General features: G+C 44.1%; 1 protein-coding gene across 1 annotated transcript; it reads right to left on the reverse strand.

Annotated features, from left to right (window-relative positions):
* Window positions 1-4190: 4190 nt before the first annotated feature.
* Window positions 4191-26235, reverse strand: LOC133351818 (coatomer subunit gamma-2-like). Its single transcript, XM_061567376.1, is given in 24 exon segments — window positions 4191-5152; window positions 5872-5970; window positions 8125-8263; window positions 8420-8517; window positions 8966-9137; window positions 11097-11236; window positions 11826-11894; window positions 12550-12678; window positions 12792-12895; window positions 13569-13644; window positions 14173-14416; window positions 14800-14895; window positions 16345-16373; window positions 16376-16532; window positions 17103-17170; window positions 18481-18614; window positions 19830-20074; window positions 21165-21257; window positions 21991-22066; window positions 22910-22989; window positions 23354-23425; window positions 23852-23932; window positions 24372-24424; window positions 26058-26235. Coding segments are annotated over 24 exon segments (2622 nt in total). The 5' UTR covers window positions 26095-26235; the 3' UTR covers window positions 4191-5021.
* Window positions 26236-27063: the final 828 nt, after the last annotated feature.

Genomic DNA, 27063 nt, shown 5'->3' on the forward strand with positions numbered 1-27063 from the left:
GTGTTGTTTGTCGCTGATGTTTATCCGCGTCTCGCCTGCGTGCTCCGCCTGAATTTGCTGCGTCTGTGTCGCATAGCGGCTGTCAATCCATTGCGGGCTAAGGGGCCGTCCATAAATGACGTCACGCGATTTTGGACGATTTTTGACCTCCCCCCACCCCTTCGTCACACGGCGTCACAAAAAGTCAGACCCCCCCTCGAATATAACGTCACAAAGCTCTGCCCCCCCCCCCCCCCCCCAAAATGCTTCAAATCGCTTTAAACTATTGTCATTTTCTTGGTTCTTTCGGTAAAGTCACGTAGAAGGGAAGTAATAAAATAATTAAAAAAAAATAAAAACATAATAAAATTATTCTCACGACGTTTCGGCTACAACGCAAGCAGCCGTCTTCAGGTGTGTATTTAATGTGGCGCTGCACTCTGATGTTGTAGGAGAAAACATGTATTAAAAACGTCTATTTAATCTATTTAATTAAGTAGAACGTGTTGTCTATATTTATTTAAAATTGCGCATTTTGATGTGACGTCACATTTCTCACCCCCCCCCCCCTCGTCACACATCGTCACAAATGTCTGACCCTCCCCCCCCCCTAGGTGCGTGACGTCATTTATGGACGACCCCTTAGATCGCGTAGATATGTGTCGTTAAACCCGCCACCACCCGACACAGCCAATTAGTAACAAAAACATGCCAATTCAATTACTCGTTCAGCACACCCGAGTGTGCCGGAGAGTAAACCCACGACAACGTTTCCAATTCAGAGCAGTCTTTATTGAGTGCAAAGTCCCTAAGCCGAGCGGTTGCTTCCGATCCTGCTGTGTTGAGGGTGGGGAGGCCCCCTCCACTGAGTTTGTGGATTGGGCAGACTTCGAGGGATGTGGTTTTGCGTGGGGGGTGCTCCAGCCCAGAGGCACATGACGGGGCTTGCTATTCTGCCTCCATCGCTGGAGGTTGACGAGGCAGACCTGGAGAGGTTGACAGCAGGAAGGGGGGGTGCTGTGTGGGATTCGTCTTGAGGTACCCCGCAGTCAATCGATGCTCACATCGGAATATAGTAATTCTAGATTTGAAGCTTTCGTGAATGCAAGGATTCATGCTCTTAGGCTTTTTTCGGTAAAGTCACGTAGGTAAAAATAAATACTAAAAAATTATAATAGAAATAAAATTATTTATTTCTATTATTTTATAATACAATTATTGTATTTCTATTATTTTTATTATTTATTTTTACCTACGGAATACAGTAATCGATTTCAATCGATGGGTCTGTACGTGATGACGTCGTGGGAAATCCCCTGCGGGGCCAGTTTGTACCTCTGCGAGTGCTAATAATAGCTGCTGAGCACGGACATACCGGCCAGGAGACGCAATGGTTTGCATATATAAAAACAAACACGCAGCTAGGGGTTGATGGTGGTGATGGATATCTGTGGGAAAAAATCTGTATAGCGCATCGGATTCCTCCATCCGCTCTTCCTGAAGTCCCTCCTCAAGCTACCAAACGATTTTGCAAGCCATGTTCAATCCACTGCCGCTTGACTCTCGCAAACCCAGGCATAAATAAAGCACGATTTTAGAAAGTGCGGTGATTTAAAAAAAAAAAACGCTACACGAATATTTATTTTGTAAGAAATTGGACCTAGTCTGACCCCAATCTGTATATAGTACTTGAATATGTAATACTCAATAGTCATTGTGTAACATAACGAAATAAAGAACATCCTTCTACTGCATACTTCCATTAAAAACGGAGAACTTTAGAATGTGCCACTGCATAACACATTGTTGAGGGAATCATTTTCATGTGTGGTTATTTATTGGCCTGAAAAACAAATTGGCAGCAGATAACTGGGCTCAAAGCTCTGCTCCAGCCACCAATGCAAGCATTCTACTCATCAAAGGACGGTAATGTCAGCTGTCAATGAATCAAGTGATATATTTGCCAAGCAAGTTGAAATCAGAATCATTATTTAAACCTAGACGAGAGGAGGAATCTGATGATCTATGAATCTTCTTTTCACAGATTTCCAGTATGGGCGGGTCAGCAAGTTTCAACAAAAACGAATCCCATCACGGAGGGCATAAAGGGAGGGCTATTGTCGTCTTTGAAGTAGTTTTACTGCCCAGGTGTCTTGCGGTTGTGCCATATAGTTAGCGCTCCTGCGTTTTCGCGAATACTACTAAATTCGGTTCACGAACTGAGAGCGAAAGGTCAAAAAATGTCGAACACGTGGCACGACCTAACAAAGGACATCGTAAATCTGTAAAGCCACACGGTGCCCTTGTGTTGCTAGGGCATGCCATGTCACTCCAAGTGCTGGCAACTTATTTTCATATTCTTAGGTTTTTTCGGTAAAGTCACGTAGGTAAAAAATGATACAGCTGTCGTGGCTGTGACGGTTCCACCTGAAGACGGAGGCTTGTGTTGCTTCCAAAACGGAGGCTTGTGTTGCTTCCAAAACGTTGTGATTTTTTATTGTTTTATTTTACTTTTATTAATTTACATTTTTTACCTACGTGACTTTACCTAAAAAACCTAAGAATATGAATCATTGCAGTCACGAAAGCTTCAAATCTAGAACTTATTTTCAGAACTGATATTCGGGTTCAGGAACTGGGAAGCTTCAATTCCTGAAGAAGCTCCCTTGCACGTGGAGGGAGAATCTGAACACGCATCGGACAGCTATCAGTTTCATGAAGTCACTCTGGATTACAATGTCAGAGACCAGACGAGTTAATATTTTCTTATTCCCTACAGGTGACATATACAGGGTCTGTGTCGCAGCCACGGTCTCATCCTCGCAACGCGAACTCATCAATCACAATTGTTAGAGCAATTTGTAAACGATGGATATCATCAAAACAATCACAAGCTCAAATATTGTGATGTCACTTAACAGCAAACAGACATTATTTTATCGTCGATTATATTGTATCGATTATCGTAAATTATATTGTATCCATAAGGTTGTACGTAGAAACATATTTAAGACTTTTTAATCCTTGTATTTTTTTAAAAAGCAGTTGCCAAGCACAGGCCAAATTATGTAATAAAACCCCAATAGCACACAACACTGTTACAGTTGCAATAGATAAGACTGAACGTATAACAATATGTACAATATGTGTAATCAATAAAAATCGGCCATGAACCCAGACACTTTTAGTATTTATTTTACTTTATTTCAAAGTCATATATGTCATTACAGTATCAATGGATCTTACAGAATGTGCATGTTTTTTTTTGCTTTTTCCAAAAAAAACAAACCTTGCACACTCAAGAGAAAATTATGAAAAGACACCAATAATCCTGATTATCACTTTTTGTATAAGTAATCAGAGAAAAAAAAGAAAATCTATGCAATAAAAATCTGGACACTTGCTAAGTATTTACAGACCGCGTGCTGAGGATGTTACGTTTATTTATGGGGCGATGCAATCACACGAACCCCCACCTTAGCGGATGAATTGGACTTCACTGTTCCTGTAATCAAACGCCAGCCCCGACACCGGATTTCTAAGAGCTTAAGATTATAAGGAATGATAGTTTTACAATAAAGAACACGCTATACTCTTCCCAACACTTAACATTTTAAGATCTTCTCGGGCCAACATGCGTGGCACTCGGAATTGCAGCTTTCTACGAAACAGCAGGCTTTCATTTACACCGTTTAAAAAATATATATGACACGATGCATCACCTGCCCTCGTCACTAATCGCCATCATACCCCTCTGCGATAATGGAACACTCCAAAGAAAACAGCGTATGAGCATCGACAGTTGAAGTCACACACTCAGGAAGCGTTTATATTTGGACCGTCCCATGCTGTGTGGGGGTGCAGAGATGTATCTCCTCTTAGACGAACCTGTGTACGAGAGGGCTCAACTGCTTGTGAGATTCTGACTGGGTTGCGGAAATTAAAGTGCCCCTTTGAAGCCAATTGCACAATGCTGTTGAAGCCAATTGCACAATGCTGTTAAAGCGATGGCTCAATTTTTGCTCGGCACTCACTGCAAAAGCGCTCCGTGGTTTGGTGACATCACTGGGCACCATACAGGGCTTGATTATAGAACACGTGTCCTTTTTATGCTGACAAGTTGCCCTTGACAACTGGGTCAGGCCAACGAGCAGCAAGGTACTTTCCCATCAAGTCAATGAAAGTCTTTGTTCACGCTATGCAACAAACGGTACTCTTTTCATGTCGACTTTATTTCTGTTTAAGTGTGAAATATTTAAGGCAATAATCCAGTTTGTGGAAATAGAAGAACGACAACGGTGGATGTGGTAAATACTCCGGCGAATGTGGAAAACGAGGTTATCGTGACCCCAGCAAACCTTGGAACTCAGTTCTGGTGTTCCTCATGCGGCAATGACGTATCATGTTCGTGACAACTGCAAGGATAAAGCTTGACCAAAAGCAAGAAATAAAATGAAAATAGGCTGCTGCGGGGAACAGTCACAAAACTCTTCAAGTGATACACATCATCCCTTATTAAAAGCCAACGGCCTCAACAATTTAGACTAAATACGAATGCCAGGCCGTGCTAGCTTACCTTGTGAATCGGATATGGACTGCATGGGCCTGTCTGAACATCAACAACGAACTCCATCAATACCACACTACACCGTAGCCCACGCCTAGTTTCCACAGTAGCTCATGATAGCAAAACTTCTGCTCCACACAAGCTGTCAGCATTCTTAAGAGTGGATAAAAGGAGGCTGGGGTACAGATCGCTGACACAGGTATTTAATTTCTCTTTTATAAACAATTTCAGAAAAGTAATGTACATGATGACACGATGTGGCATTGCTTTGGAAGTATGGGCTAAGAAAATTTGGAGGCTTCAACAGAACGTCCCTCTGACAAATTGCAAACACTACCCTATGGTCTCACGGCTTGAATCTTGTTGGTGTTCTTCGTCTGATGATGCAATAGGTTGGGAGCTGGGGGAGAGGAGTGTGGTTGCAGATGGGTGTGGGAGGAGGTGGGGGGCGCTAGGCAGGTTTGAGTGACCACCCCTAACCCACGGATGAGATGATGACGTCGCTGACCACCGCATCCTGGCTGCGCACGGTCACCTGCATGGTAACGCCGTCCGCCAAGGCCAGCCGAGCTCGCACCAGCACGTCGTGTCCGCCGCGGTACACACCTGCGGTATCAAGACGACAAAACATCCCCCCCCAATTCCTGTTTTAACGTTCATTGACTGCAGAGTATAACTGATCAGAATGTCTATGTACAGCAATGCAGTGGGGGGTGGAAGGAGGAATATTCAAGGTATAAGCAAGTATAAAAATCAACCCATTATCCCTTTGAAAGCTACCAATGTCCTGGATTGGCTGAAACAGTCACAGCGTTTTACCAGGTGTCCTGAAGCATTTGAGTAAATTAGGATGTTTGCAACCAGTTTAAAATGTTCTGCACTCAAGCTCGACTCAAAAAGGCAGGGTTACACCTTGGCAGTGCGTGTGGAGTATTCGGGCAGCAGGTGGGGGTAACGGTGAGAAAAAGGCTAGGCCCCTCACTGTGTGAGTGGAGCGAGCGGTTGCAGGGGCATGACTACTTAAGTGGGTGGAGCCGACACTGGGAGAACCGGCCTCCTCAGCAGGCCTCCTCATTAGGCCTCCCAGAAATGCGGTACCTTTTTACCGTCTGGGGCAAGCGTTGACAGTCTCTTTACGAGGGGCAGCACAGCACGTAAAATGAGGGCGTTTAGTGCGGCCAATGCTAAGCAAAGCTGCCGGCCTGTCTCTCCCATGCTGTAAATGTTTACCGTGACATAACGCCGAGAGAAAATGTACTTCGGGGGGGGTCAGAGAAAAACAAAAACCCCAACAACACAAATCCTGGGAACAGTCCAGAACGCACCTGCCAAGTAGAGCGTGTGTGAGCTTTTGTTCTCCGGCACCTTCTCGGAACGCTCACAAGGCTGCATGCCCAGGAAGCTCACAATGTTCTTCACGGTCTCTGTAAACGCGACACGCGGCCAGTATAACGGATCGAGCTACCGACACGACCGCCCACTCCCGCTAGCCCGGCCGTGCCACTCACTGCCAAAGCGCTGCAGTGATGTCATATCACGTGTACAATATCATCACCGTCGTCATCATCATCAGCAGCAGCGGTTGGCATGGGCAATGTTTGCATGCATTCCCACTTCTCTGTTTGCCTGGCTCCCAGGCCTAGGGGCAGTCGCTCCGTCAGTACAATAAATAGCTACGCCACTGATCACCATCATCCTCATTACCATCGTGCACTGGCCAAGTCATGTCTTTTAAATGCTTGGCCCACAGGGACCCACTACAGCTCCGCATTGGAGTATCCTGTCAAGCACTGGCCCAAGCATTCCATTTCGGATACACTGCCTCGGGACAATACATGTGGAAGAGATAGTAATTAAACAATAAAGACCTCTGTTCTAGCTACCAGTTGACAATAATGTTTTGTTTCAAAAAAGATTAAAGCTCAACGTAGAACATTAAACAATTGGTTATGTTACGTAGAATGATAAATACAGACATTTACATGCCTCTTATGGAGGTTACGTAAACAGCCAATTTAAATGAAAATAGTAATTAAATAAGTTTTTGATGGTTGGAGTTAAGTGGTTGTCAAGTGCCAGAATGCCTCTGTAAGTGAATATACAGTGTACAAACTGTGGAAGCAGAAGTAGTATTTCACAGTGTGATCCAGCACAGCGCTTACACCTTGAAAGATTTGCTAGACACATACACACAGTACAACACCCACATGTAAAGCTACCGTCACAAATATAAAAATAAATTGTCAGCCTCTCAGCTACAGAGAAGAGCTACCATGTGAAGAATGGCAAGGCCTCAAAAACACGTGTTGTGTGCCCATCACAACTGCTTCTTGTGTTCAGTTTGTTGTCCTTCCCCGCACATCCGATTAGCCCGGTTGACAACGTACAGTGCAAAAGAAGTTCAATATACATACACCATGTTTACCCTATCAATGACTGATAACATTTAAATGGCCATTTATTGCTGTGGTAAAGTTTATTTTATTTTATTTTAATAAACCTAAGCATTTTATCAATAAAAAAGTAATTGTATGTTCATGATTGAGTGTGGGTTGTGGGCAGAGTAAGGACCAGAATAGTGGCAAAGAAGGTTGTGATCAGAAGATAAAATCAACACAGAAGATAACAGCACGTAATACGACCACAAATATATTTCTACGTCGACCGCAATGATTGGTAAACCTTTACCAAACGACACCACTTTAAGGTATTCGCACCATTTTGAGTTGTCATGCTGTAAGGGAAAAACAGGTTAAATAAACGGCTCACACGTTCGATTGTTTGATTTGCACATGCGCATCCGCTTGGCAGGCCCTTCAAAGCCATCTCCAAAAATACTCAGCGATTCAATAGACTCAGCGATTCAATAGATGTCTGAACGATACATTGGTGTTACTGCCTTTCATCTTACGGAGCTTAAATTATTCAAGGGAGAACGGGCAATCCTGCCTGGCGATTTGTGGTGCTCTGGTGAAGTGCTACGACATGGATCAGAAACAAGCACAGTGATGAGGGAAATGGAAATAAATGCGGAAAGGTGATTGCTTGGAATTACATTGCAAGGCAGAAAAGGGTAGCACATGGATGAGAGAACAAATGCAATTTACAGACATCATGTTGACCGTTTGGAAAAGTATGTGGGGACTTGGGCAGAAAACGTTTCTGAAAGGCATGATGGCTGGTTGTCGAGTGTAAGGACAGAGCGGCAGCCAAATGATAGAAAAAAACCCAACGAGATGTCCAAAGAGGAAATGGAGCTCTAAGATGAGCTCATGTTCAGGTGCTCGACGGACTGTTAGATCGTAGGAATGTAATAAGATGGCGACAACCTAGGGAGGCCTTTATTCAGAGTGGATATACTATATTCTTTCAGTGCAGCGTGGCCTTGCGTGCCAGAAAATCTTAAGGGCATTTAAAATCGAAGGAGCTATACTGGATAGCAGCACCCATACCAATCAGGCACTCGGATAAAAAAAAAAATTGTTCCCTTCACCAACCCACACCAAGCAACATAGTGATATATAGTAAAACAATCTCAAAGAAGGGATAAATGTATGATGATGACGACAAGCACATACCTTCGATGGTCTTGGTGGCGGTGAGCGCAAAGGTGTCCTCCTTCTCGAACTCTTCGCCCACCTCGTCCCACGCCGCTGAGAAGTTGGGCTTGAGCACCTTCTGGATGTGGTCACCCAACACCACCTCCACGTCCTCCAGCTGTGTCACGACCGACGGCGCAAGTTAACAAAACCTGCGCTGCGACCGGCACGGCAGCACCAGCAGTTTGTGGTACTTGTATTTCTCAACGGCGCAAATTGCATTCAATTGCGAAATGCTGCCAGCGGGGGGGGGGGGGGCGGTGGACCCACTTACCACATACTCGTCATCGTAACCATCTTCTTCAGCCACACCAGTGTTGGGGTCGCAGTCTTTCACCATGAACTTCATGGTGCAGCTGAACGTGCACGCAACTGGTGGCAGGGGAGGGAGACACAGCATGGTCAGACTGCAGCACCAAACTAAAGTACCAAACGAAACAAAAAATCTATTTTTATTTTACCAGGTAAGGCCCACCGAGCAATATTAATTGTTTTTCAGAAGTGACCGGGCCGCCAATTGATAACTCAACGAAGTGGCTCATCATGTGAAAATTTATAGCAGCCAAAGAATCTAAAAGCACGTTTCTAAATGTGGAGGGAAAACTGGAGGATCCGGAAAAAAAGATCCACGCAACCACTGGGAGAACATGCAAACTCCAAATATACAGGCGTCAAGGGCAAGATCGAATTCACGACATTCTGTATACCAGGCGAGGTAGCTAACATCTCGCCACTGTGGCGCCCCAAGGACAAGGGGTGCGTGTGTGCCCCCTGGCCACCATTCCTAGTTAAGGTCAAAGACCGCAGTGAGAGGCCTCACCGGCGGCGGGGTCGTCTTGCGGCAGGCCGACGAGCGTGTATGTGGTGCCGGGCTGGTTGTAGGGCAGGCTGGTGGCCGGGATGCACGTCAGGACTTCGTAACCCTCCGAGGGCTCCATTTGCACGGTCACCTTCTCCAGAACCTGGTCGTTGAGCGTGTTCGTGCAGTCGAACTGCAGCGTTGCGGAGGGGATAATAAAGAATGTTTTTAATTGTATTCATATCAAACCCAGAAATATGAATATTTATTTATATTGGAGGAATCCGATGAGCTATAAAGCTCTTTTTGACAGATGTTCAGTAGGGGCGGGTCAGAACGTTACAATAACAATACAAAACATGCGAGTAGTGCACGTTAGTTCAACCAAGTAATTTAGAGGGAGCAAGAATACATCTTAAGGATACAATGTCACGAAAAGTAAATTATATTCTTGGTTCTTTCGGTAAAGTCACGTAGACGGGAAATAATAAAATAATAATAAAACAATCAAATTATCACGACGTTTCGATTGCAACACAAGCAATCATCAGTGATATTTTTTATAGTTTAATTATTATTATTTTATTATTTCCCTTCTATGTGACTTTACCAAAAGAACCAAGAATATGAATCCCTGCAGTCACGAAAGCTTTAACTCAAAATATAAGTAAATTGTTTTATCTGCTAGTTCATCACTCACAACAGTGTACACTGTTATTGGTCGTCTTGAAAACGTTTCGTGATTCTAAATTCAAGTGCGCTATGTGAAGTGATCTGTTCAATTGTGTTTTATTTCTGTTGGCACTTTGGGACTTGTTTTATAGTCGTAAAAGATGCACGTTCACAAGTAATATATGAAGGTGAAAATGATGATGAGTAAATGAAGATGAGCCTAAGACATTGGCACAGCCTGTGTACGCGAATTACATGGTTATTCAGACACGTGCCAAGACGGTAAATTATTTGGTTATAAGTTTGGTTCACTTCCCCACTCTGTCAATTCAATGATAGATGAAGGCCTCCTGGCATCATGTTTGTTCTTTGGTTATACTTCACGCAGGTCAGTCTGGGTTGGTGAAGGGAGCCGGACGGGCGGATGGGCACGTAAACCAAGACTCAACGCTGATATTAAGCCGTGACCAAGAATTTAATCCTTGGCGCCGGGTTCCTAGTGCAATGCGCTAAGCACAAAGTCATTTCTCCACAGTTGGTTATAAGGGAGATACCTAACTAAGCCCTAGGTAAATGTCTATGTGAAGTCCATTGTGTGTCTGTGGATACAATGGCAAGTGTGTGACGTTAAATCCATGAAAGGTTTTACACCTGTGCTTCCATTCCTGGCCGTGAACACCATTGGCAATCGGTATCTAAACCTGGTCTTCACCTCTCCAAGGTGGACTCAGAAGACAATTAATTACCGGTGCAGTCATGTGAATATCAGGAATGAGTAGACAAAGCTTCACTCCACCGTGTGCCATGCTGGCTTTGAAAGGTGCTTGGTAACACAACATTTACCCCACCAGCCTAAACAGATAAAGGATATTTGTTCTCAAGAAAATTAACAATTCTCCCACTTCTCCGTACTTCCACCCACATCCAAATTATCACCAACTTCTCTATTCCCCTAGTTGTGGCTTCTATTAATATACACGGCAGTAACCTTGCACACTGGCATGGGGGTTGCGGTGACTGAGACAGCTTGTCCGTGGTATGTAACACCACTGATATTAGCTTGATTATTGTTTAATATTTAATTTAATAAATTTTTGCTTATGACCAAATCACACAGAAAAGCACCCAATGTCATCATACGTGAGAAGCTAAGCAGGTTTTAGCTTGCACAGTGCACTTGGGTCGATGACAATGCCAAAAGACTGCGTGGCTAAATACCACTGTTGCAATGCACTCTCTCCACCTTCACCAGCTGGAATAATCAGCATGGTGAGGTATGGGTCAAATATCCCCTCATTGGCCACAAGGTATGGGGGAGGCCCTCAATCAGCAGGGCATTCACAAAACAGACTGCATATGTACTGAACATCCATAGGCTCACACTAACTCAGCACAGATGCATATCCTCTCAAGCCTGAGAAATAGTTGCAGGGTGGTAAATGTTGTACACATTTTTTTTTATGTTTGTCGAGTGACTCACCTGAAAGACAATGTGCTTGCGGAAAGTGTGCTTGATGCAGCGCACCACGTACTCCGTCTCCGACTCTGTGAGCTGCGTCGGTGGCGATGACTTGAACAATGGGCCCAGGTTCTTGAACTCGGGGATGGCGGAAAGTTGCTCTGTTACATCGCAAACACACGCGTCGCAAACACCTCAAATCTTTGCCGGCGCAGCTTCTCTCCGATGTAATTTCAGGTTTGTACCGCGTGTTGTTCGACTTCATGTCCAACACCTCCGATCCACATGCTGAGAAGTTCCTGATGAAGCTCCCAGCAAGTGAAGTTGATATGTTATACATCATGCAGAACAACATGCAGTATGACAAGAAAACACATTATAAAGCTATACAGCACAACAGTGAAAACATATGCAGTAGTACCATCGCAATAATCACATTTCATGAAGTACAATGAAAGCGATGCATGTTTACCTCGGACAAGGCTACGAGATGGCTTCCCTATCAAGTGGGAATGCGCAAGACACATCACTGGAAGAAGGGATGATGGCCGGTGGTTGAGACTAACGATGGAGTCAAAGGTGAAAATGTGTCTGATAGTACGTTCACAAAAGAGATGGTGCTAAAGCGTTATGTCGCAGGACTGTTAGAGATGGTGACAGCAGTGAATTAATTATTGCTGCTGATGATGATTAATGCTATGATACATATTATGCATCAAAAAGTTGCGGTACATGACTGTGTAGGCACACCTTGAAAGATCTCTTGGCGAGAGGCCACCACCTTATCAGGCTGCTTGTGTGTGATGATCGGACCCGTTTCTGTGTACAGAATGATAAAAAAAGAGACAGACAGACAACCATTGCAGCATACATCTTTCATCAGCTCGTGGTATGGTGCCATTACCACATCAGCAATGACATTGTACCTGTCGAACAAAGTCAAATGAATAGAATATGCAAATATGATTTCACAGCAGAAAATGTCATACCTTGATAGGCCCACCCATGTTAAGGACCCCTTCAATCAGATTGTATCTACCCATCAATGTAGTAAGCAATATTTATCTTTCTATTCACGTATTGCGCAGTTATTTTAACTCCCTATAATTCCTTTCAATTCAAGAAACACATTTTTCTTATCTGCTGTACTTCTTATCTGCTGTACTATAAATGCTGCCTGTTATTCACAATGAAACTCCCTCCCATCATCTCTTCTCTCAGGTTCCTAAGGCCTTACTCAATTCCAAAAAATCGTATCTGCCACATTTTGGGCTCTGTGTTGTAGGCCATAGGGACTGCCTTCAATAACTGTGATTAATAGAATGTGCACACCAACCCATAGATATGTTTTCGAGTGGTACCGCATGTTGCTTGAAGGTATGCCAAAAATATGCGTGGCATCTCCTATATAAAGCACAACCGTGAAAACCTACACAGCCCTAATGTCCCCGCTCCTCCCGTCACAAGCACTCACCGGTTGTTCTCTGTTCGGCCAGTGGGGCAGTCGCCAAAGGCACCGACTTCATGTCGAAAGGCTTTTCCGACGGCTCCAGCGTGTACTGGTGCAGAGCCTTCTCCAGACCGGGCACGGACACGGCAAGACCTAAACGATACACGAGCAGGTCTCAAAATCCCAGCACCGCACTCGTACGCCGTTGGCGCAGCCAAGGCCATTTTCACCACCGCCATCAGTCTGTCGTGTGAGGTGGGGCCCACCGTTGAGGATGTAGACAGCGTTGAGGGCCTTTTGTTTCTGCTGGAGGATGTTGAGGTAGAAGGTGGAGCGATCTCGGACCTCATCATCACCGTCCATCATGCACCTGCCACGCAAAAGCAAAACTCCAACTCTCTGACAAACATAACGAAACCTTAACTCTTTAATTGCCTGTGCCTGTTAACCAGGGGACATGCTGTCAGAAGCAGAGTGCAGTGCATACAAAATTTAACTATTTTTACTGTACTATGCTCACACACTATGCTCCCTATTCCTAGGTCTTTCGGTAAAGTCACGTAGATAGGTTCAAAGAAAAGAACAAAAAAAGAAAAAAAAGACCGTTTGCGTTGCGATCGAAATGTCGTAGTTTTTTGTTATTTTCTTTGAAAATATCTGTGACTTTACCTAAAGACCCAAGAATATGAATTCCTGCAGTCACGAAAGCTTGAATTCACTATGCTCCCTGCTTTGACATACCCGCACTGACCAGTGTGTCGAAGTATGCTCAAATATCTTCCATGACCCACATGGTGCAGGGGAGACTCATCCAGAAGTAGATTGACAAAAAGCGTCGTACATCCAAAACAATCGGAATGTGAATGATTAAATAAAAGTGGCCGTGACGAGCGTGGCCTACGAGCTGTCCAAAAGTTAGGGGGCGTTTGTGAGTGGTATGGTTGCAGTGAAATAATGGGAGGCTTTGGCAAACATGCTGTGGGTAAATAACGTTGCATACTGTGACAGCGGTGTAAATGGGGTTAAACAAAGGAGTCGGTTACCTCTGCAGAAGAACGAGAATGCTGGGCAGCAGGTCATCATTCTGAGCACCAAACTTTGCAAGGGCACTGACGGCAGCTGCACAAGGAGGACATCATCATTTTAATTATTTCCAGCAAAGGTTGAACTCGCTTATACAGGAGCTTGTCCATCCATGTATTGGTCCGTAATGGGGGAAGGGGGCGGCACTAGAACTCTCGTCAAGGTGATCAAATATGAACCAACCTCTAGTATAAAGCCCATTACATGCTTATCTTTGTATGCTATTGACGGATGTGTTGAGTTTTTTGTTATTTGTATTATATGTCTTTCTATTGAAAACTGGAAAAATGTATCAAAGGGTTGCCAAAAACTTGGGAGACACAAACCAGAGTATAAACGACTATTTGCAAACATGTAACCACATTTTACTCCGACAGTTACCCATCCGTCGGCGTCCATACTGAGAATTAAATAACTCAACACTTCAAAAGCATTGCACAATTCCATACGTAAACTTTTTTTTTTTAACAGGGGCTGTTGAAACACCGCCAGCCCTCCCACTTTTCCGGTAACAAACGTTCCGTAACGGGCTCAGCGGAGAGACAAAACGATGGATGCACGGACCGGCGCGGACAGCCTCGTTCTCCAGGATGACGCGGTTGTAGATGAAGCGGATGTACTTGGAGGGCGTGGCGGTGCGCGGGCCCTCGCGGCCCAGCAGGTGCAGGATGCGCGTGGCCAGAACCGTGTGCTCGCAATCCTCGATGAACTCGCAGAGGTGTGACAGGCCCGTCTCCTTGCTCTCCACGCCCTCCTCAATGATGCTGATGATGCAGTCCACGATTGCCCGCTTGTACTCAAACCCGCCCTGAGGTCGGAAAGCACATCGAATTTATTATTTCAACAAATACGTATGCATACAGCAGCCCAATTTGTATCTGTTAATACTCAATGAACTGACTATATACAACGTAATTGTGCCCTTTTATCACCTGCTTTCATGACCCAAATCTCCCTGGAAATGGAGACAATTTTTGTCGCAACTGGCTCGCACGTGGTTTTAAATATAGGATATTGAGTAAATAAAAAAGGCCAGATTGACATCGACCAAAACATGACCTTGAATATTTTCCCTATTGTTGGTGATGGAAACTGCAGAACATGTTTGGCAATAATAGCGCAAAGGTAAAAACGCATCAATAATTTAACCCAACCCAGTGCGCGGAACACAGAGCGGTAACTTGTGCTCACCTCATCCCGCAGCATGGACGAGAGGAAGTTCATCATGACGGAGTGTTTGCGTGGGTATTTCTGGCAGAGGGCGCTGATAGCCTGAACCACCACTACCTAGAAAGAGACACAAACGAGTATCAGCAGCCAACCGTTTACCACAAACAGTTCTAGGGATCATTGATGTTGAAAAATTTGGTTCTGAAATGAGAAATTATTTCGACAACAATGTTTACAGCATCACAAGCAACTGTAAAGATCATCTGTATGCCCACAACAGGAATAGGAACATGGAATGTGTAAACATTATATGTCAGCTTGCTTGATTGTGTAAGATCTGTATATTAACATATACTGATAAATCATTAAAAACGTAAAGGATATGCAAGACAGTGCAATGAGCTAATCTATCATCTGACCACAAAGTGGAACTAATGCTAACTCCATAATGATTACAGACTCAGTCAGTTCATTTGCTTGGACAACTAGGGTCTGCTGCATTTATTCGGATGACCTCTGTGCATAGTCTCATTCCAAGCCTCATTTGACAGCAAGAGACAAAGAGACATTGGACCTTCTTCTTGGTTCTTTCGGTAAAGTCACGTAGAATGGAAATAATAAAATAATAAAAATAAAACTTCATTAAATACTTTTAAATAATAAAATATATTCATATAAAATAAACGTATTATGTTTAAATTTATTTATTTTATTATTTCCCTTCTACGTGACTTTACCGAAAGAACCAAGAAGATGAATCCCTGCAGTCACGAAAGCTTTAAATCGAAAAGACATTGGACCTGTTTATGGATCCAGGATAGGGTCGAGTGCCAAATGAGGTTCCCATAGTGTAGATGCTTGCCCCGAGCTCTCATACTCTGATGGTGCATTGTCTTTGAGTTGTGCGCCTTTTGGCGTCATCTGGTCCAACCCATGTGAGACTAGGCTCTAAGGAAAGCTGTCTCGGGTGTGGACCAATCAACTTCAAGGACAGTGCACATTATCAGAGTTATGTCTTTTGTTTGTATTATGACTGCAGGTATTGCGGTCTATGCAAACATGACTCCTTGTAAAAAGGTGTCAGTTTTGTTGCCAGATAGAAGGGTAAACAACCAATTGCCAATGAGGCCTTCGCCAGATTGGTGATCTGACATCAGTGCCAGGCTTTACGGCTTCAAAAGAAGGGGTGGTTTGATCTCAGCATGCAGCAGGTCCACAGACTGAGTCATCAATATCTGACAAACACTTCAATATCCCTCAAGCTTTCGGACATGATTGCAAACCGAAAGTAGAATTTTCCCAACTGCATTTCATCAGTAAAGCATGCACTGAGAAGGGCTTACACTTTGCAGTAATGCTCTTAAAAGGAAGAGCGGCACGGTGGCTAAGGTATGCAAATAGTGTTCGAAAACAGAGTTGGCACTGCTGTGATCCTGAGTTCCAGTTTAATTACGAGCAGTAAAGTAACGGATTACTTAATGGGTCGGTTATGACTTCTAGATATGAATGTGTGCGACAGGCGGTGTGGGAGCCCTTCCGTGCCTTCCGGCGTGGGCGCGCACGCACCTTGAATTCATCGGAGATCTCGGACATAAGGAAGAGATCTGCTTCATTAGGCGATCAATGCTACTCTCGCTGCCGGTCTTCAGCAGCGTGGTGATGGCCAGCGTGGCGATGCTGCGGTTTGAGTCCGTGATTAGGTTCTCCAGGTCCAGGTTACACGCGGTCACTGCTGACGGGTGCTTCATGGCGACCTGCATGGTGCGCGTGCACAAAGGTTCACCGTATAAGCTGTGCAGACTATACAGCCCATGACTTCGTTTCACAAGAGTGACCTGCGATAAATGTTGACTCAACACTGAATTTTAGCTGTACTAATTGAGTACTAGAGACAGGTTATTTAGGCCTGGCGCAATTTTCTTCTGCTACAATTTACTGAATTGTCACGGCTCAAGGTTATTGTTCAAGAATCAACTACTTCTGTCCTTGCATTGCTTGTGGAATCAGTCTTGCCCGCAGAGTTTCCGAGACAATTCTGGCTATCCATGAAATAATCACATATTGCACATATGAATGAAAAGAAATCCAATTCTTACATGCAGAATGTATCACAAGCATATTGATTTTATTCAACAAAGCATTACATTTGTAATTGCTAAATGTCTAAATGAATACCTTGTACATTCAACTTTAAATTGTATCAACTCCATGCTGTTTCTAATTGAAATAGCATCGATGTTGTTGATTAACAGGGGCCTTCATTACGAGCGTTCCTGCCGGATCGGGAACATTTATTTTCAAAGCCGGTGAGCGAAGCGCGATACCTTATTGAGCGTGCGCACAGCTGCGTAGCGCAGCGCCGGCTTCGGGGAGCTGCAGAACAGCTGCAGCACTGGAGACGGGGACACAAAGGAAACGCAAGTCAACGCACAGTGCAGGAAAAAACATAAAGTCTTGAACCTTTTGTCAACACTAAATTGTATCTTTCAAACACATTGCTGACTTTACATATACACACCCAAATATCGACTCCTTACCCACTGGAGAGAAGGCCTGTGATGATTGAACATCACCCCTGATCCAGATTTATGATGGATTTTCACAACTCTGGGTCATAACATCTAAAATTCAATTTTTTTTTCTCTTGTTTGTATTGTCCATCTCTTTCATTTCATTAGACAACACAATGACACCAATTTGTAAAGTGAATCTATTCATGAAATTGTATGCTTGCACTGTTAAATAATACATTTTTATTATTAAATTGATGCCTAAAGGTTGTCATGAATGTCATCACGTAATGTCAGAGCTCATTTAAATATGAATCCACAATGCTTCCACTACATCTTTTAATTGGACAAGATGTAGTGCAATTAAACAATAATGGCTCATTCTTCAAAAAACGCATTACATGTTTTATTTTGAGCAAAATCCTACTGCGAATACGACATAACATGTTAAGGTACCTTGTCCAAGCAAAACGTTGAAAAGAGTACTGTGCATGGCTCGCAGCAATGATTACATGGTGCAATCATATAATCAAGAGGTGTCACTGACCATCACAGGCACAGCTTGTGACTGATACAGCACCAGCTCAGATCTCACCTCTGCCAGTACGCATCACCGCATGGCATGTGAGAGTTTGTATTTCTTTCACCATCAATTCGCAGCCCTTATATTCCTCAGTGGTACGGAGCATCAAGTACATTTGCGTTGACACGCACTCAATTTATGCATTGCTGTAAATAAGATGGCCAATGACAAAATCAACCAAAATGCTCCCGGGCCTCATGAGATCTCTGAAGTTAAGCAAGGGTGGGGGGCCTGAATAGAGCCTGGATGGTTGACGATCCTTCACAACCAAGTTGTAATTGGGCTACAGGGCTACACGTTGAGCAGAAAAGGGCAGCATATCCATAATAAATCTGTTTTGGGTTAGATCATGTAAATATAAATGTCATTAAACCCGCTATCAGCCAACAGTCAACGAGTAAGTTTTGTTACGTAAACAAAACGTGCCAATTAGTTACTACTTCCGCACACCACAACCCGCGCTGACCAGCATGCTTGAAGCATTATCAAATAACCCCTTCGATCCACACAGGATGGGTAGGCCCTCATCCAAATGGGCTAGTACATTTAGACACACGTGCACACATATGTACATCTACATCAACAGGAGAAGGTGCACCAAATCCGCACCGGAGACAGCTGGAGCCAGCTCCTTGGCCGTGCACTTGGGCAGGTGCACGATGGCCGAAGCTGCTTCATACACGACCATCTCGTGCTTGTTCCGCAGGCAGCCTTCGATGAAGTCGAAGAGAGGGCTGTCATGCCTGTCGTCAGAAAGACACACAAGCGTGCAGCACGTGAACTTCGGTTACCAAAAGCCGGGTGGGCAACATTACGGTGACATTCTCACTGTAGTACCCCAGCAAACTGAAAGAAAAAAAACGCTCTCAGTTTTTTCTGGCAAATTGCCCGATGATGCCGGATGTAATCACCAGCGAAACGTCGTACTCAAAACTTGTAAATGTTGTGGATTCACTCTTCAACACACCGGTGGGCTAAAGTAGAGAACTATTTGTCTTTTGTCAATGTGACACATTTTTTACTGAATGCCCGTGTCGGGTGGTGGAGGGTTGCGACACATTTATAAATAACGCGATCTAACCAAAAAACCTTTATTGTGAATATTGGTCGCGAAAGCCGACATGTTAAGCTCACAGTTCATTTGCCCAATATAAGCTCTGTGAACGTTTTAAATCATGTTAATTGCTGGATTAATTGAGTGAGCAGTGTCAGGTTGTGGTAGGCAGAGATCCCAGAGCTTTGAAGCAATCACAAAGTAAGATGCTTCACTCACTGTACCCAATATAAAAATGTTGTCATCATTTCACATCAACTGGGCAAGTGTATTGAAAAAACATCAGCTCGTTCAGACAATAGACGAACATTTTTTACTTAAGCGTCGCTATAACATGTTTCGAGCTGGGTGGCTTTTATATCTGCTTTTGGAAAATGATTGGCAATTCCATGTTTTTTATCGGGACAAGCAAGACGGTTCGTCAACGCACCAATAAGCCATTAATCTCATCAGTCGTGAGAGAACGCCGCCTGACCTGGCTGGGCGACGGATACCACACGACATCAGAGAAGGATGGAGCAGCAGGCCTTCACGTGAGTCCCATAAAATGGTAAACAAAGACAGGGACTACCGCCGATGAACTGGAACTAAACATTGAAGGATTTAGCATCCATAGGAGTGACAAAAGAAAAGCTCTGACTGATGGTACATGATTGTGACAAGTCGACGCATTGGGTAGCTCTGTGTCTGAGACACCGTGTGGAATATGTACCAAGTATGCACACAGCAGGGACCGGTCTATCCTTATAACACGACAGATTTCCTGCAAAGAAGCACTCAGCAGGCAACACTTAATATCATAAATCCAGACGGCATGCTTGCTTGCGACCGTTATACAACACTATGATGTTACGACATATTCACAACTCCTCTTGCTCCAGGCCACAGCCGAAAGCCTCCTCACCCGCCATCCTCCTCCTCCAGCAGCTTGCTGGCGATGCGGATGAGCAGGCAGTAGGCGAAGGGGGACTTCATGCCCTGCTTGGTGAACTTGGCGACCATCTTGGAAACGGCGTTGGGGTCATTGCGGCGGATGTGGTAGAGGAGACCGAGCGCGTGATACTGCACCATGACGTTGTCGCTCGATGCCGCCTCCTGCGCTTCATTCACCCAGCGCTTCACCACGTCGAAGCTGCCCTTCATCAGGTGCTGTGCGGACAGAGAGAGCGCGGGCATGCAATTGATGTGTGACCTGAGAGAACCTTGAAAACCCACAAAATGTCATTGTCGATAAAGTATATACAAGAGTTAATCGGGGTATTTGGGAACGTATCTGCCTTTTCACCAACACTAGTCACAAACACTGCAATAGTTTCTAACAATAATTACTGAAACATGACTGAGAGAACATCCACCACAATTACGTAGCGATAAAATGTTATCATGCAAAGGTGCAAGATGAAGTATTTACATCACTAGTTGGCGACAACTTGGGGAAGCACTTAATCCTGCAGTGAGTGGATAAATCAATGCTGATAATAATAATGACTGAAACAAGTCTCTCTGTCGAGGATTGCCAATTAGTTTCTGAGAGTAAGTCAATTGGAGTGCCTTATAAAACTCGCACGTATACAGGAAGAACACGATAAACTCCATTATCAATAGCCAGTCAGCACCCTATTTGCAGTCCTGTCTCCTGAAGGCACCTTATTGACCCTGGTAGTGGGTATCTCGGACACATCACTTGAGTGTGATTTTCCAAGCCCACCTCTGTCTGGCCATCTCTGCACATTCTAAGTAGAACGTTTTATTGCTTAATTTAATGCTGGAATACATATGCCACACTTGAGATTAATAACTACATTTTATGTGTCTCAATGGAGCAAACGCATCTGAAGACATTGCACAGCAACAGTAGGCATATTTATTTTATAGAGAACGTCAGTCAACAGCACAGATGTCTGGGAAAGACTTTCCCATACTGAGGGCAGCATCAGAGAAAGAGTAACCTCCCACAATGCAAGTCTTGGTTGCTGGAGCGGAGAGTGCGTGTATGTGAGTAAACTGAGATGAGAGGCGAGAAGAGTGAATCCATGGAGAATCTTGAGAATGTGAAGTACGATCTTGAAATTGATACAGAGTTGGAATGGGAGCCAGTAGAGGATTAGAGAAAAGATGGTTTTGTAGCTCCGTTTGTGTGTGCCACGTAGTATGCATTGACATTTTGATCTGGAGTAAAAAATAAAAAGATGCTCCGATTTAGATAAATTAGAACAAGCATTAATGTGCACTAACGTACCAGCGATGACACCAGCGCAGAGCTGGATACACTTGGTACCTTGTCCACAATGGCCTGTTTCATGTACCGTTCAATCCCTTGCAGCATGGTTGTCTGTTCAAGAACACAATTACAATTTGTCGTCATCAAACAGCAAGGAAGCAGAGATGCATCCCTATGTACACATATGAAACTACAAGTTTACAAATTGAAAAGGAACTAGGATAGCCGCACAAATAGAATTCACAGCAGACAAAAACTGAGCTTTTTCAATGTAAACTGCACATGAAAGAGTTAAGCCCTTTCTACGGCTATTAAAAAACAATTTTAAACTTTTAAAATACACATTTAGATTCACGAGCCTTTAGGACCAATGTTTTCCAGCAGCATATGTACAAGTTTACATTTTATAAATTACATTGGCAGTTTTCTGAGGTTATAGGCAAGAGGGCCTCAATGAACAGCGCGGGGATCATTCAGCACAGTTCAGCAACAATGTAATACAGGTAGTCCCCGACTTACGATGGAGATGCGTTACGACGACCCCATCGTAAGACGAAAATATCGTAAGTCGAAAATGGCCTAGCCTACCCAGGAGTCTTAAAGAATGGTGATAATTTATAAAAACAGAGCAATTTACAGTACCGTACTGTATAAACTATATGCGTACAGTACATCCCGGCAGCGTCCCAACGTACATGTATCGTACCTCGTACGCTGCTGCGTTTGCCTGCCGCGCGAAATGTCAAATATTTTACAATTTTGTAAGATCAAAATATCGTAAGTCGGACCATCGTAAGTCGGGGACTACCTGTACTATTTTTTATTGTGATAACAGTGTACTCACGTCAGTGATCTTGCAAAGCGCGCGGATGGCCGGCCCTCTGTAGAGGTCTTCTTTACCAGTCATATCTTTAGTCAAACTACAAAATAAGAGAACGCATGTTTCTCAAGAAAATCTATAACCATTTGTAAAAAAAAAACTTTTGATAATGGTCAGTTAACACATTGGTGCTTCAGTGAACCGATACGTAAAATTGACATCTTTAATAAAATAACAGGTTTTCTCTAACTGCCACTAAAAGAAAAGGAAAATATCCATTTCAGCTGACTGGCCTTATTTAGGAAATAATGATTACAGATAGTATCAATGTTGATAACAGATAGCTTATATAAACTGAACAATTTGTATTTTACCAGGTAAGGCCCACTGAGCTATACAGCTCTTTTTCACAGGTGATCTGGCCACAAATGACAGCTCAACGAATTGGCTGATCATGTGGAAACGTAGAGCGGCCAAATACTCTAAACACATGTTTCTAAATGTGGAGGGAAAAACTGGAGGACCCGGAGAAATAAGTCCCACGGGGAGAACATACAATACAAGGTGCTTCAAAATTGTTAACACTTATATTGGACTATCGTTTTTAATGGAAAAAGAACGGACAGTACACTGCAACATGATAACAAATGTATGTTAATAGCGTCAAAGCGTCTCCACTTGTTCGCCATCATTGTCAACACGTGCCTGGAATTTTCTCCAGGTGGTCTCCAGAGCCCGGAGGCACATTTCTCGTGGTATTGTTGCAAATTCTCGGAAGTGTAACATTTTTTTGAAGCACCCTGTATAGCCTCAGGTATGCTAAGTTGTTATCGAGTTATAATTGTGACACTTAGTTTCAAACATTGTTTTCATTAACTGCAACAAACATAACATATTCATCAAATAACATAATTTATTTTCTATTGTTTGAGCTGAACATTACCTGCTGGTCACGATTATGACGTCCTCCGAAATGTTGGCCATCTCTTTAATAGTGAGGTAGCACATCCTTCTTAGTGTTGGCTAGTGAAGACAAAGAAAATAACTTTCATGCAAATATCAAAAAAACAAAACCAGTAAATATTACGTAGGACATTCACACTTCTAATCTGTATGGCAAGGCCCATACAATACTACATAATTGACAACCGTGTTTCATAGTCAACCCTATAAGGCAAAAGGCCTTCTAGATGTGCTTTACAGTCGCATTTTAAGTAAGTAAATCCAATATCAGTTAAAATGTTGGCAGGATGAGGCCTGTTAGTTTTATGAAACAGGCACGACAGTGCATAATGACTTAATTTAAAGATACACTTTGCTTTATTTGCCCAAAATTACACGAGAAGGGGTTTATAATAATAGCGCAAGCACTCCCTCGTTCACTCACGTCATTGGACTGGAAGAGCTTGGTCATGGCGAAGAACGCCTCTGTCGCTTCAGTGGTTCCCAGGTGCTCTCCCTGGTCAAAACAATGCCGCCCATCACATTGGAGCATCCGTCAAAGGCACAGCAAGAGCAGTGTCACCCCAAAGGGACGGGCTGATGAATGTCGCTTTCCCAATTCAAGTTCTAATTTTTCACTGCATACTTTCACAGCTGAACTAGTTATCAATGCCCATGTTATGGTTCTTCCAAGGCATTATAAAGTCAAGGCAAACTTATTGACACAATGGACTGAACGTCATATTTGGTTGCAGTGTCAGCACATACAACATTCATAATCAACGTTTTTGGGTTAGATCGCGTTTTTGGGTTAGATGACGTTATAACGCGATCTAACCCAAAAACGTTGATTATGAATAATATTGGTCGCGAAAGCCTACGTGTTAAACTGACATACAACATGTATGAGATGTTGGTTTGAATAGCATATGAATTAACTCACCCGGTTGATGAGGTAAACCACCTTGGTGAGAATGTGAAGACATTTCCTTGGGTTGATTGGAGTTTCATTGAAAAGCCGAGTCTGCAAAAAGGTACAATGAGACGTTTACCAATCTCAAATCACTGCCTCCATATCACTTTCTTTTCTTGCACCACATCATTTATTTTATTTTCTCTGCAATAATTTTTTCTTGTTGTGTATTTTTTCCCGTTATTTACGTACTTTTTTTTATTTGCGAAGTAGATGAAGTTTGTTTTTGTATTATCTGTTTGGAACTGGATAATTGATGTGCAGCGTTTTGGGATGCAACTGCATGAATGATGCTATATACAATTAACTTATTATCATCCATACAACAAACATTAAACATATATTATTAATAACACATCTCAAGGTATAAACCCTTAAAATAAAGCAGACACCTTAAATAATATATATAGATTGGATAATGATCAGTATGCTACAATGGTTTATTTGGTTCAAAATACACGCAGCTGCTTTGTATATGAACTACACTGACCTCTTGAAGGACAGCACTTTTTTCCAGATTTTGAAACGGGTTGGAGCCACCACCTGAAAACCAAAATGCATGACGTTATAAAGAAGTTGGTATAAGAATCTGAAAACCAAAAATGCATGACAGTTATAAAGAAGTTGGTATGAGAATCTGAAAACCAAAATGCATGACGTTAAACAAAGTTGGTATAAGAATCTACATATATGCACGTATACCATCCGCTGGCTTTCCATTGAACAAAGTAATAGGACTTTCTGAGGTGAAATGAATGGACGACTGCTCAGGATGAACAAACAAGATCCTCAGCTGACCCAACTGTCAGAGCCTCCTGGTTTCGCCACTCGCTCACCTCGGCGAAAGTGGCCGACGGCCATGAACCGCATCAGAACACCACATGGACGCTGTGGGTTGGCGTATTCTCATATGGAGACCCAAGTGTGGAAGGTGGTGAACTTCAAACAATGGAACACCGAGTGAATAGTTGTCCACTGTAGGCTACTCATTCAGAAGAATCATCTTTTAAAATCACTCTGCCTCTCTAAAAGCTCGTTTGACTGGATATCAAAACTTAGCACACGTTGCTTATTCCTTCCCGCACATCTCCAATTAGCACGCCTGGCTACGTACGGTGCGAAGAAAGTTCAACATACATACATGATCACCACTTCTGAGGTCATTAAAATTGCCTATAATCTATATGAACTTTACAGTTCATATAGATTTGAGGCAATTTTCCGTCATTATAACAGAGGTTATTCATGCTAAATGTTGATTTTCGCACAGTTAGAAAAAACAATGTATTTCTCATATGTAATATGCCAAACTAAGAAAACAATTATGAATATGTTCGTGCAGCCATTGATGAGAGACTATCCACTCGCATCATGAGAACATAGTTTAATAATAATCACCGGTGACTAAAACCCGCACCTCCAATGAGCACGGTTGACGAGGTACGGTGCGAAAGAAGCTCAACGTACATACACAAAACATTATCAGCGGCGCTGGCCGTCTCTCAAGACACCGTGTTACCACATAGACCCAGCGGGGCCCACATCCTGTCGACTGACAGTCTCGATTCCCACCATCAAGGCACACAGAAGACGTCTTCTCTCCGTGTGTCACCCCGTCCCTAACCTCCACCATGGCCTTTCAAAGCGAATCGAATGTCTGTCTGCCACTCCACCTCGCACTGCTCCACGTCGGCCTCCCTACTGCGTGCAAGTCAGGGCGGGCCATTGATAAGTTCGCCACGCTGGGCAGCAGGGGTTGGGGTTAGTGCTCGTAGAATATAGACTTTGTAGCGGGGGACGGCACGAGTGATTGTGCACGGCAATTAGCACTCATCCGAAACGTGAAAATTTAATTATCCGACATCGTCGGTCCACTGCTGGATAAGGCCACCACCCCAGCCGCCGCCGCTATCACCACCACTCACACGATAACACTCCACCGAGAAACACGCACACGACCCGCGTTCATCGCTCCGTCTCCTTCCTCGACGTCAAGTCCTCTCAAACAACGACAACAACCAACGTGACAACAGCGACGACGACAACAATTCCTATCGAGTTAACATTGTGGTCAATGAGGGCCTACAGCGACACCGGCCTGAATGCGGCCCTCGACTAGGCTCGGCGGGGGTGGGGGGGGGCATCAACTAGCACGCATCGCGAACACGACTCGTACCGGACTCCTCGTCCTTCTTGTCGAATTTCTTCATCATGGCTACGTCCGGAGCAAGCGATCGATAGCACCGACTGAGAGCGCCTGTGCGGCGAGAGTTGACCGTCTGTGGTGACGCGACCGACCCCCGCCCGTCTGCGTGGCTCCGTCTCCTCCACGGGACGTGTCACTTCTACCCGGCGTGCCCCGCGGGGTGACGTGGAGAACGGGACGTCACGGCTGTATCGCGATATATCGCGATATACGGCGATATAGGACGATATACGGCGATATATCGCGATATACGGCGATATATCGCGATATACGGCGATATATCGCGATATAGGGCAATATATCGCGATATACAGCGATATACCGCGATGTATCGCGATATACGGCGATGTTTCGCGATATACGACCGCGAGAAATATCGCGATATAGATACCGCTATATCGCGATATAGATATTGCGGAATATCGCGATGCATAGCGATAAATATCGCGATAGATATCGCGATGTTTATATCGCTCGGCTTGTTGCGATCGCGATATAAGAACCAGCATGTTTATTTGTACTGGAGGAATCCGATGAGCCTGTAAAGTTATTTTTTTCACAGATGTCCAGTAGGGGCACGGGGCCAGAACCTTACAACAACAAATACAAAAAAAGACCACGATAAAAGTGTAAAGTATAACGGAAGCTAAACAAATCACCGTAGAAATGTAGAAATAAAACAAAACTATGTTTTACTGGTAGGAACCTCCTGGTTACACCAGCCCACAGGGGATTATTGTGTCCGTGCGTCGTGCAGGGAGGGGCTGGGTGGGGAGGGAAGGGCTGGGTGGGGAGGGGCTGGGTGGGGAGGGTGGGTAGGGGCTGGGTGGGGAGGGTGAGGCTGGCTGGGTGGGTGGGGAGGGGCTGGGTGGGGAGGGTGGGGCTGGCTGGGTGGGGAGGGTGGGGAGGGGCTGGGTGGGGGGCTGGTCACCCCGTGGTGCCCTTATAAAACTCAACGTTTAACCTACTCACGCCG

This window comes from Lethenteron reissneri, chromosome 38 (genome assembly GCF_015708825.2).
Source record: "Lethenteron reissneri isolate LAM-NWPU_2019-01 chromosome 38, ASM1570882v1, whole genome shotgun sequence".
Lineage (NCBI taxonomy): Eukaryota > Metazoa > Chordata > Hyperoartia > Petromyzontiformes > Petromyzontidae > Lethenteron > Lethenteron reissneri.